This window comes from Dermochelys coriacea, chromosome 7 (genome assembly GCF_009764565.3).
Source record: "Dermochelys coriacea isolate rDerCor1 chromosome 7, rDerCor1.pri.v4, whole genome shotgun sequence".
NCBI lineage: Eukaryota > Metazoa > Chordata > Testudines > Dermochelyidae > Dermochelys > Dermochelys coriacea.
In genome coordinates this window covers 825,229-836,260 of record NC_050074.1, presented here as the reverse complement: position 1 = coordinate 836,260, position 11,032 = coordinate 825,229, and the positions used below count along the sequence as shown (strand labels likewise).

At 58.6% G+C, this 11,032-nt stretch overlaps 1 protein-coding gene across 1 annotated transcript; it reads right to left on the bottom strand.

Annotated features, from left to right (window-relative positions):
* Positions 1–428: 428 nt before the first annotated feature.
* ARPC4 (actin related protein 2/3 complex subunit 4) lies at positions 429–10,637 on the bottom strand. Its single transcript, XM_038408730.2, has 6 exons — positions 10,360–10,637; positions 8,228–8,346; positions 5,663–5,774; positions 5,468–5,563; positions 5,120–5,290; positions 429–1,156 (listed from the first exon to the last, which is right to left on the bottom strand). The coding sequence occupies exons 1-6, from the start codon at positions 10,459–10,461 to the stop codon at positions 1,151–1,153; spliced, it is 606 nt and encodes a 201-aa protein (XP_038264658.1). The 5' UTR covers positions 10,462–10,637; the 3' UTR covers positions 429–1,150.
* Positions 10,638–11,032: the final 395 nt, after the last annotated feature.

The following is an 11,032-nucleotide window of genomic DNA, read 5'->3' as shown; positions in this document are numbered from 1 at the left end:
AGCCTTTCGGTATCGAGCCCGCCCCGCCCCGCCCCGCCGCAGGGCCCCCCCCGTCCCGTCCCACACGCGCTGCAGGGTCTCCCCCTCCCCGGGCCCCTCCTCTCCCCTCCCCCCCATTCTGTCCCCCCCTCAGGACTCCTCCTTTCCCTCTCACCCCTCCCACAACGCCTGGCAGCTGCAGACAGCAGGGCTTCAACTGGTGCCAGCCCCCAACAGCACTGAATTGAGGGCCCCCCCACAGAGCCCCGGGAGCACCCCAGAACCCCCGCCCCCAGCAGGCCACCCTCAGTGAGGCAGGAAAAAGGCTTTAATGGGGAAGGTACCAGAGCACGAACAGCAAGTGCAATAGCAAAGCAGCAGACGTTACAGATTCCAGCTCCCGCGGGGAGTCCAGCCTCCTCCACCCCAGGCAGAGAAAGGGAAGGTGAAGGCTACAGGCAGGAGGACACGCTGCCTGGTCCCATCAGACAGAGGGGGTTGAAGGAGAGCAGTGCTCCCTGCAGCTCGGCCCAGCTGCACCCCTACCAGTAGTAGGGAATCTCTCAAAAAAGCAGCCCCTAGAGTTGGAGCGGGGAGGCTGTGGAGATTAGGAATTGGCGGGTGCTAGGACTGGCCCCCGCCGACACTGCTGCCTTGCCCAGGACAGCTGCTCTAAGCCCCTGACTTGCTGGAAGCCCTAACGCTAGGATTAGGCTCAGCATTGTGTCGCCAGAATGCCATGTGCATGAGAGCTGTTTTACAGCAGCTGGTAGAAGGAAACTGATAACCGTCTTCAGGTGGAACGCCAGCTAGCAGGTACCAGCCTCATGGCAGAAGCTGCTCTTGCTGTCCAGTGCTGGAGCAGCCACGGCTCCCTCCAGCCCCCAGAGCCTCGGACAATTACAGCAACGATTAGTCATTTAAAAAAAGAATACAGAGTTGACAGTCTCAAACAAGCACAGAGTTTGGTTCAAAATATTAACTCCTCCCCCTCCCTTCCCCTGGAGCTGGCGGAGAATCAATGTACATTCCACTTGGACAGCTTCTGAAGATCTGATTGCTTCTCATCTCTTCCAGACAGCAAGGCCCTGGGCATGGCCCTCCCTAGCAGGGCAGCTGTGCAGACGCAGGAGAGAATGAGAACCTGAGCTGCAGAGTCCAGCACCACGCTCTAAAACTGTAAGGAAGGAAAAAAGAAAGGTGGTCAGGTGCCCATTAGTCCCTGTGCACCGACCCATCTTCCCAGCCACACACCCAGCCTGTGCAGGGCCCTGCGAGCTACAGTGACTGCAAAGAATTTGCTGGAAGCAGGCTGCCCTCATCTGTACTAGAGAGGGGGCAGCCTATGGAAAGTACAGATCCCAGAATTGGACACTCCAGCCAGCTCACGGAGCATGGGAAGTTGGGACCTGTGCTCTGGAGATGGCCACTTCTTACCGCACAGCTCTTCGCCTGGAGAGGTAGAGCTGCCAACCAGCCAACCGCACACACTGCGTATCCACGCCTGTCCTGCCCCACCCCACTGAACTCACATCCCTGCAGGAGCCTGCCTGCTGCAGCCATCAGGTCACTTGGTACCACACTGCTCCCTCATTTAACAGGGTATCAGGGATGCCCACATCACCCAGCAGCAGGCCCTCATACCCTATGATGAGTCCCACCTCTGGGAGTCTTCACATCACCTCAGGCAGGCTTTTTTCAAGCTGCACCCTCCAGGAATCATAGGAGCATAGCACGGCCATACTGGGTCAGACCAATGGTCCATCTAGCCCAATCAACAATGGCCAGTGCCAGATGCTTCAGAGGGAGTGATTCATCCTGTCAACCAGTCTCAGCTTCTGGCAGTCAGAGGCTTAGGGACACCCAGTGCACAGGGTTGCATCCCTGACCATCTTGGCTAATAGCCATTGATGGACCTGCCCTCCAGGAACTTATCTAGTTCACTTTTGAACCCAGTTATACTTTTGGCCTTCACATCCCCTGGCAATGAGTTCCACAGGGTGACTGTTGTGTGAAGTACTTCCTAATGTTTGTTTGACCAGCTACCCATTAATGTCATTGGGTGACCCCTGGTTCTTGTGTCATGAGAAGGAGTAAATAGCACCTATTTACTGTCTCCACAGCAGTCGTGATTTTATAGACCTCTGTCCTATCCTCCTCCTCAATAGTTTCTTTCCAAAGCTGACCCGTCTGTCTTTTCTAATCTCATACAGAAGCTGTTCCAAACCCCTCATCATTTTGGTTGCCCTTCTCTATACTTTTTCCAATTTAAAAATTTTTTTTTTTTGGAGATAGGGCAACCACATCTGCACGCAGTATTCAAGGGTCTGGGCGTACCACAGATTTATATAGTGGTGTTAGGATATTTTCTGTATTATCTATCCCTTTCCTAATTGTTCCTAACTATTGTTAGCTTTTCTAACTGCTGCAGCAGATGGAGTCATTGTGGATAGTTCTCCGACATCTGCTCAATGATCTCTTTCTTGAGGTGTCTAAATTAGCTGTGACTACATCATTTTGTATGTAGCGCTGGGATGTTTTCCAATGTGCATTACTTTGCATTCATCAACACTGAATTTAATCTGCCATTTTGTTGCCTAGTCACCTAGTTTTATGAGATCCCTTTTAAATTCTTTGCAGTTAACTTTCAACTTAACTATCTCTAGTTTTACATCTGCAAACTTTGCCACCTCACTGTTTATCTCTTTTTGCAGATCATTTATGAATACGTTGAACAGGATTGGTCCCAGTACAGATCTTAGGGGGACCAAGCTATTTATTCCTACCCTTTGTTTCCTATCTTTTAACCAGTTACCAATCTACGAGAGAACCTTCCCTCTTATCCCATGACAGCTTACTTTGTTTAAGAGCCTTTGGTGAGGGACCTCGTCAAAGGCTTTCTGAAAATCCAAGTGCATTATATCCACTGGGTCACCCTTGTCCACATTTGTTGACCCCCCGCAAAATAATTCTAATATACTGGTGAGGCATGATTTCCTTTTACAAAACCTGCGTTGACTCTTCCCCAACATCTCATTTATCTATGTCTAATAATTCTGTTCTTTACTATGGATTCAACCAATTTGCCTAGTACTGAAGTTAGGCTCACTGGCCTGTAATTGCCAGGATTGCCTCTAGAGGCTTTAAAAAAAAAAAAAAAAAAAACAACCAGCATCACATTAGCTATGCTCCAGTCATCTAGAGCAGTGATCTCCAAAGTGGGGTATATGCAAGATCATCCCTGGGGGTGTATGGCAGGAGGAGTGCTGCTGGGCACGGCGGCAGCAGCACTCCTGGACCTTTGATTCTTTGACGGCACACCAGTGGCAGCTTTTTTTTTTTTTTTTTTTGCTTTCCTAGAGCTGGCCCTGGAGATGCGCGATCCAAAAAGTTTGTAGACCACTGATCTAGAGAGGCTGATTTAAGTGATTCGTTATATACTGCAGTTTCATATTTTAGTTCCTTCAGAACTCTTGGGTAAATACCATTTGGTCCTGGTGATTTATCACTGTTTAATTTAGCAATTTGTTCCAAAGCCTCCTTTATTGACACCTCAATTTGGGATAGTTCCTCAGATCTGTCACCTAAATATAATGGCTCAGGTTTGGGAATCTCTCTCTCATCCTCTACATGAATTCTTTACATCACTTTTTCACTGGAGTTTCTCCCCAGTGGGCTTATTTTCTTTGTCTGCTGTTTTAGAACCTCGATTGTCCAGTGGCTTCCTGCTTTTGATGTACTGAAACATTTTTTTGCGCTTAATGACAGGTTACAGACTAACACGGCTGCTACTCTGAATTCACAAAAAGAAAAGGGAGTACTTGTGGCACCTTAGAGACTAACAAATTTGTTAGTCTCTAAGGTGCCACAAGTACTCCCATTCTTTTTGCGGATACAGACTAACATGGCTGCTACTCTGAAACCTGCCTCTATTATTGTTTTAAAAAAAAGTTTCTATGCAGCTTACAGGAATTTTCACGCTTATGACTGTTCTTTTCAATTTCTGTTTAACTAGCTTCCTTGTTTTTGTATGGTTCCTCTTTTTTAAGTTAAATGCTACCGTGGTGATTTTCTTTGGTATTTCCCTTTCTACAAGGATGTTATATTTAATTACATTATGGTGGCTATTACCAAGCAGTTCAGTTACACTCACCTCTTGGACCAGATCCTGTGCGCCACTCAGTATTAAATCAAGAACTGCCTCTCCCCTTGTGGGTTCCAGGACTAGCCACTCCAAGAAACAGTCATTTACCATGTCAAAAAATTTTCATCTCTGCATCCCATCCTGAGGTGATCTGTACCCAGTCAACATGGGGCTAGCTGAAGAAACCCATTATTATTGGGCTTTCTGATTTTGTATTAGCCAGGATGGGCAGGGATGGTGTCCCTAGCCTCTGTTTGCCAGAAGCTGGGAATGGGCAACAGGAGATGGATCACTCAATAATTGCCCTGTTCTGTTCATGACCTCTGGGACACCTGGCACTGGCCACTGTTGGAAGAAAGGATACTGGGCTAGACGGACCTTTGGTCTGACCCAGTCTGGCCGTTCTTATGTAGCCTCTCTAATGTCCCTGAGCATTTCCAGTCACCAGAACCATCCTGGTGAGGTGGCTGGCAGTATATTCCTACTGCTCTAATCTTATTATTCAAGTATGGAATTTCTATTTACTATATTTGACTCTTTCTTTCAGAGATAGTGCCACACCTCCCCCTGAGGGGGAGGCGTGGCACTATCATTCCTACATATTTTGTACCCTCGCCCCTCCCCATGCCACGCTCCAGGCAGAGACCACATACATGGGACTGCCTGTGTTCTAACTAGACCTTTTTAGAGTCAGGACACACAAACAGGCTTCCATGTGACCCTTTGCAAAGCCCTCTAAAGGAAACATTGTTCCCATGCTGGTTCTGGCAATCCAAACTCCCCCTCCCCACACTCAGCCAGCATGGAAACAGACAGTGGGGATGTGCCAGGCCTCGCTTTAAGGCCAGGTTCCCACATCTCTGAGGAAAGGCCGTAGTCCCCCTTTGTCTAGCTGTTACCCCCAAAGCTCTCCCTGGTCAATAAGAGGCTGCCCACGAGCCCCTTCCTGCAATGGGGAGGGGAAGGAAGCTGCTTATCCCCTGCTTAGGAGCTCACGTTCTTGAGGAACTCCTCAGCCACGATGCGAGCCCTAGCGTTGACGGACAGCTTCATCTCACTGATCTCCTTGTCAATCTCTTCCATGAAGTGGATCACAAAATCCACTAACTTGTGCTTGTACATCTGCTCCGTGTGGAAGTTTGTGATCAGGAAGCTGATGTCATAGCCCTAGTGGGGGAGAGGAAAGGAGCAACACCTGGTCAGTGATTAGCACCAGAGCCCCTTTGCCCTGCCTGGCAGCTCAGCACCATGACAAAGACGCTCACAACATTGAGTTGCCAAAGTGGGCAAGTAGAAGTGTCCCTGTCTTACACCACAGGATTTGCCCTCCCCCAGTCATCTCACCTCCACGGGTTTCCGGCGCAGGATGAAGAAGTTCTCAGCCCTCATCATCATGAAGCGCATGAATTTGTGGCACAGGATCTTCTCAATCTCGTCTGCCTGAAGAGGGGAAGGGGAAGTCAAGCTTCCTCAAGCTGAGTGCAAGCCTTTCCCTCAGCTCCAGCTCCGTTCTCTCCCCTCCCACCCCAGCAGGCTCACCTGTTTCACTGCAATGCTGACTCTCACGGAGTTGATGGACCCCTCGATCAGAACCTTCTCTTTCTCATTCCTGCTGATGATCACTGGCTGCAACAGCAGCTCTTTGCTACTCCTGCAAACCCAAAAAAGACATTAGCATGCATGGAAGAGAGAGCACCTGTAAGCCCACGGCACGTGCATGCCATAAGGGGCAATCACCCATCAGGGAGTGGCTCGCTTATCTGGCCACTTGCGGCTGGGGAAAAGCATAGGAACCTCACTGTAATACAGAAGCTTGCACTTTTGTACATAGCACTGATGCCAGATGTACAGTCCTGAGGACTGAACAGGTCCAGCCTGAGTAGCACTACCCCTGCCAACATCAACAACAAACATCTCATCTCTGTCTCACAGGAGCCACCCGCAAGCCTCCTTGGTCCATCCAGTCCTTAGCTTTCCTGATGGGACTGACCAGATAGGTAATTAGTGCCAATTGTGCCAGCTGTGACTTGTGTGTGGGGCACCGTGCACTAGACTGAGACTCACACCAGACACAGGCCAATTAGCAGCCAATACCCTTTGCTGTAGCCAGTGGCTTGGCAGAGGGAGAGGAGGGAAAGATGCCTTGCCTGCAAAGGGCTGTGTAAGGCCTTCACTACATGGGAATGTTTTCTTGATATAAACAATGCTTTAAATTCACACCTCTCTGGTTATCCTGGGGCAGCCTTCATGTGGGCATCCAACCCCCACTATCACAGGGGCTCTCTTCACTTTACATCTTTCTCCTGGTTAGGGGCTAGTGGTAAACCGAAGAAACCCCTGAGAGCACAGTAACACACAGGGTTCCCCTGGGATCAAAAGGCCTCCATAGCCAGAGACCATCCTGCAGGAACAAAACCTACTCCTCCCCCAAAGCTCCAAAGTTCCAAGACAGTAGCTGAAGGGAGCAATGCAAAGTGGTGCTTGCAGGGTTCCAGTCCCACTGGACAGCTGCAATGCAAGCTTTCCTCACACAGCTGGCGCTTTCAGCCCCCAAGGGATAGGAATATCTCCTAGGGATGGCAGGGCACTCTGGTTCCCATTCTCCAGAGCAGACTGGGCAGTACAGCCAGTCCCGTGCGGTGATGGAGACACTCCTGGAACTAACTTCAGCCTCTCACTGAAACATTCCAAACAACAAACATCTTGGCAACCTCAACCATGCCCTTTGACTGCATGATGACAATGCAATTTCCAAGCATTTTGCTATGGAAGAGCCATGTATTATTAATTAAAGCCAGGAAGGGACTTGTCTGCTGAACACACATTGCTTTCCTCAAGTACGCAGAAATGCATATTTCATGACAAAAAATTAGATCACAACAAAATAACCTTAACTCTGACCCATGGATTGTTAATTTAATTAATTAACTTCTGTTACCTTGATTTAAGTAGCAACACATTTTCTTTTAAGGGACATTGTTAAATGGAAAATATGAGCAGTAAATATATTTAACAAAATTACCTTCTCAATTGACTGTAGGGTCTCAATACTGTTTCGTGAGAACAACATTATAGGCAGAGCTGGTATTAATGACTGTATTTAAGGCTGCCCAACACTTCCTATAAGACGACACTGATTTAAACTGCATATAAACTGGGTCAAACCGTAGCCTTTCCCATGCTGGGCATCTTATTCAGGCTGAATACAAGTCTCAGCAAAAATGGTTCAACCATCTGACCACGTGTAGAAAAAAATATTTTGTCCATGTTAAAACAATTCTTAAATTCACTGAGACGCTCTAGTGCTTTGCAGCTGGCACTAGAAATTTGACGGGGTGAGGCGTCAGTGAGGAGCCCATTTTGCTGTTCCTGTGAAAACCTGCTCAAATTGTTCTAGCCTTTGAAAAACTCAGTTCACCCATGCTCCATAGAGACCTCAGAGTTCACCAGCTAAATTCTGCAAAGAGTTTATCTGCACTGACCATGCTCCAACGCAGGGTGAGCAGGACTTTCCTGGCCATTGCTGCTTGGTGCACCAGAACTTACAGGGAAGGGGTAGCGGTGGGGCAAAGTCAGGGCATGCCTGGGAGCAGGGGTTGGGAGAGTCTGTTTTCCCTGTGCTGTTGGTGTTTCTCTGGCTGATGCCCAGGCAGTGTGGAAAAGAAAACACACTGACTCTAATATAGAAAGGACAAGGGCTGAACCTGGGGGCGGGATAGCTTGTGTGGGGGAGAGGCAGACTGGGACTGAGAGCTGGCTAGAAGGCATGGCAGATCAGTCGAAGAGGAAGGGGGAGATGGGACTGGCTGGGCAAGAAGCCCAAGAATGAACTGAAGGAAAGGGAAACAGACTGGGACAAGAACCTGGGGGAAGTGGGAGAGAGAGATTACTAGGAAGCTGCTCCATAACCTATGATGCTTCTGGCAGCCTTAGCCCCACATCCTCCAGGTGACAGGCAGTGGCCTGAGCAAACAGTAACCCCGGTATATTTCCCCTGCTGGAACAGGGGCTCCAAGCCCTCTGAGGCCCTCAGCACATGCTGGGCTTCAGCCGACTTCTGGCTGCGCCCCCCCGCCCATCTCGGGGTCCCAACCCCCGCTGTACCTGACTTCCACCTCTGGCTTGTTGTGTCGCTCCACCACCTGGGAGGAGAAGTTCTCCAGGCACAGGGCAGCCTGCAGCGTGGCGCGCACCGCGTTCAGGTAGGGGCGCAGGGTGGCAGTCTGGGGAGAGCGGGGAAGTCAGAACCAGGGTGAGAGCCACCAGCGCCCCCCTCCCCCACTCCCTTCCCCGGCCCGGCCCGGCCCCGGCCCCCTCCCCCCCCCCGGCCCGGCCCCCTCCCCCCCACTCCCACTCCCCCGGCCCGCCCGGCCCCCCCCGGCCCCGGCCCCCCCCCCCACTCCTCGGCCCGGCCCGGCCCCGGCCCCGAGCCCCCCCCCCACTCCTCGGCCCGCCCGCCCCGGCCCCGCCCCGGCCCCCCCCCCCCACTCCTCGGCCCGGCCCGCCCCGCCCCGAGCCCCCCCCCCCACTCCTCGGCCCGGCCCGGCCCCGGCCCCCGGCCCCGGCCCCCCCCCCCACTCCTCGGCCCGGCCCGGCCCCGGCCCCGGCCCCGGGCCCCCCCCCCCACTCCTCGCCCGCCCGGCCCCGGCCCCGGGCCCCCCCCCCCACTCCTCGCCCGGCCCGGCCCCGGCCCCGGGCCCCCCCCCCCACTCCTCGGCCCGGCCCGGCCCCGGCCCCGGGCCCCCCCCCCCCACTCCTCGGCCCGGCCCGGCCCCGGCCCGGGCCCCCCCCCCACTCCTCGGCCCGGCCCGGCCCCGGCCCCGGCCCCGGCCCCGGGCCCCCCCCCCCACTCCTCGGCCCGGCCCGGCCCCGGCCCCGGCCCCGGCCCCGGGCCCCCCCCCCCACTCCTCGGCCCGGCCCCGGCCCCGGCCCCGGGCCCCCCCCCCACTCCTCGGCCCGGCCCCGGCCCCGGCCCCGGGCCCCCCCCCCCCTCCTCGCCCGGCCCGGCCCCGGCCCCGGGCCCCCCCCCCCACTCCTCGGCCCGGCCCCGGCCCCGGCCCCGGCCCCCCCCCCCACTCCTCGGCCCGGCCCCGGCCCCCGGCCCCGGCCCCCCCCCCACTCCTCGGCCCGGCCCGGCCCCGGCCCCGGGCCCCCCCCCCCACTCCTCGGCCCGCCCCCCCGGCCCCGGGCCCCCCCCCCCACTCCTCGGCCCGGCCCGGCACCGCCCCGGGCCCCCCCCCCCCACTCCTCGGCCCGGCCCCGGCCCCGGCCCCGGGCCCCCCCCCCCCCACTCCTCGGCCCGGCCCGGCCCCGGCCCCGGGCACCCCCCCCCCACTCCTCGCCCGGCCCGGCCCCGGCCCCGGGCCCCCCCCCACTCCTCGGCCGCCGGCCCGGCCCGGCCCCCCCACCCCACTCCTCGGCCCGGCCCGGGCCCGGCCCCGGGCCCCCCCCCCCACTCCTCGGCCCGGCCCCCGGCCCCGGCCCCGGGCCCCCCCCCCATCCTCGGCCCGGCCCCCCGGCCCCCGGCCCCGGGCCCCCCCCCCACTCCTCGGCCCGGCCCGGCCCCGGCCCCGGCCCCGGCCCCCCCCCCCCCACTCCTCGGCCCGGCCCGGCCCCGGCCCCGGCCCCGGCCCCCCCCCCCCTCCTCGGCCCGGCCCGGCCCCCGGCCCCGGCCCCGGGCCCCCCCCCCCCACTCCTCGGCCCGGCCCGGCCCCGGCCCCGGCCCGGCCCGGGCCCCCACCCCCGACTGCTCCGGCCCGGCCCGGCCCGGCCCCGGGCCCCCCCCCCCACTCCTCGGCCCGGCCCGGCCCCGGCCCCGGCCCCGGGCCCCCCCCCCACTCCTCGGCCCGGCCCCCGGCCCCGCCCCGGCCCCCCCCCCCCCCCACTCCTCGGCCCGGCCCGGCCCCGCCCCGGCCCCCCCCCCCCCCCACTCCCCGGCCCGGCCCCCCCGGCCCCGGGCCCCCCCCCCCCTCCTCGGCCCGGCCCGGCCCCGGCCCCGGCCCCCCCCCCCCACTCCTCGGCCCGGCCCGGCCCGCCCCTCCCCGGCCCCCCCCCCCACTCCTCGCCCGTCCCGGCCCCGCCCCGGCCCCCCCCCCCCCCCCCACTCCCGGCCCGCCCCCCCCGGCCCCCCCCCCCCCCCCTCCTCGGCCCGGCCCCACTCCCTTCCCCTCCCCCATTGCACGGCCCGGCCTCGCCCATCCCTTCTCCCCCGTCGGGCCGCGGCCCCCAGCCCCTACCATAGTGGCGGCTTCGGTCCGGTCCGTCCGGCTCCCAGGAAGCGGAAACGGGGGGTGCAGCCGCGGCGGCTTCTCTCTTCCGGGATGCGCGGCCCGTTCCATTACCGCCCGCGGGGGTCTCTCATCCGAGCCTCCCTCCTGGCCGGGAATGGAACCCCGCCTCACCCCTCACACCGGCTGCCGGCGCGGGGGGGAGCGCTCGGCCGCTGCGGCCCCACCGGGAGCGCCGGGGCTCCTCATTCCCCCCATCCCGCACTTGGTACATTCCGGCCGCTGCTTCCATATTAGGGAACAGAGAGCGAGCCTGTTCCCCCGGTGGGGCGGGGCCTCTGGGTGCCGCCCAGCCAATGGGGATCGAGTATGGCTGCCCCGGGCTACGGCGGCCGGAAGGGCCGAGCGTGACGTTGCGCCGCCGGAAGTGCTGTGGGAACCCCCCTCCCCCGGCGTACCAGTGGTAGCGGCCGCCTCGCCGAGCGGCGGCGTCTCCCTGGACCCGCGATCGCGGGACGAGGCCTGAGGCCTCCGCAGCAGGGCCCTGCCCCCCGGAAGCGCCCCTCGGTCCCGGCCCCCCATATCCTGGTGCCCTCCGAGTCCGGCTCCCCCATATCCTGGTGCCTCCGCGTCCCGGCCCCCCATATCCCAGGGCCCCCCATAGCCTGGCGCCCCCTGGCCC

Excerpts from the sequence above, each read along its gene's own strand:
- ARPC4 (XM_038408730.2), bottom strand. The coding sequence starts at position 10,461 with ATGGAACGGGCCGCGCATCCCGGAAGAGAGAAGCCGCCGCGGCTGCAC. Across the intron at positions 8,347-10,359 it reads GGACCGAAGCCGCCACTATG|ACTGCCACCCTGCGCCCCTA; the intron begins GTAGGGGCTGGG and ends CGCTCTCCCCAG. Across the intron at positions 5,291-5,467 it reads TGCGCCGGAAACCCGTGGAG|GGCTATGACATCAGCTTCCT; the intron begins GTGAGATGACTG and ends CTCCCCCACTAG.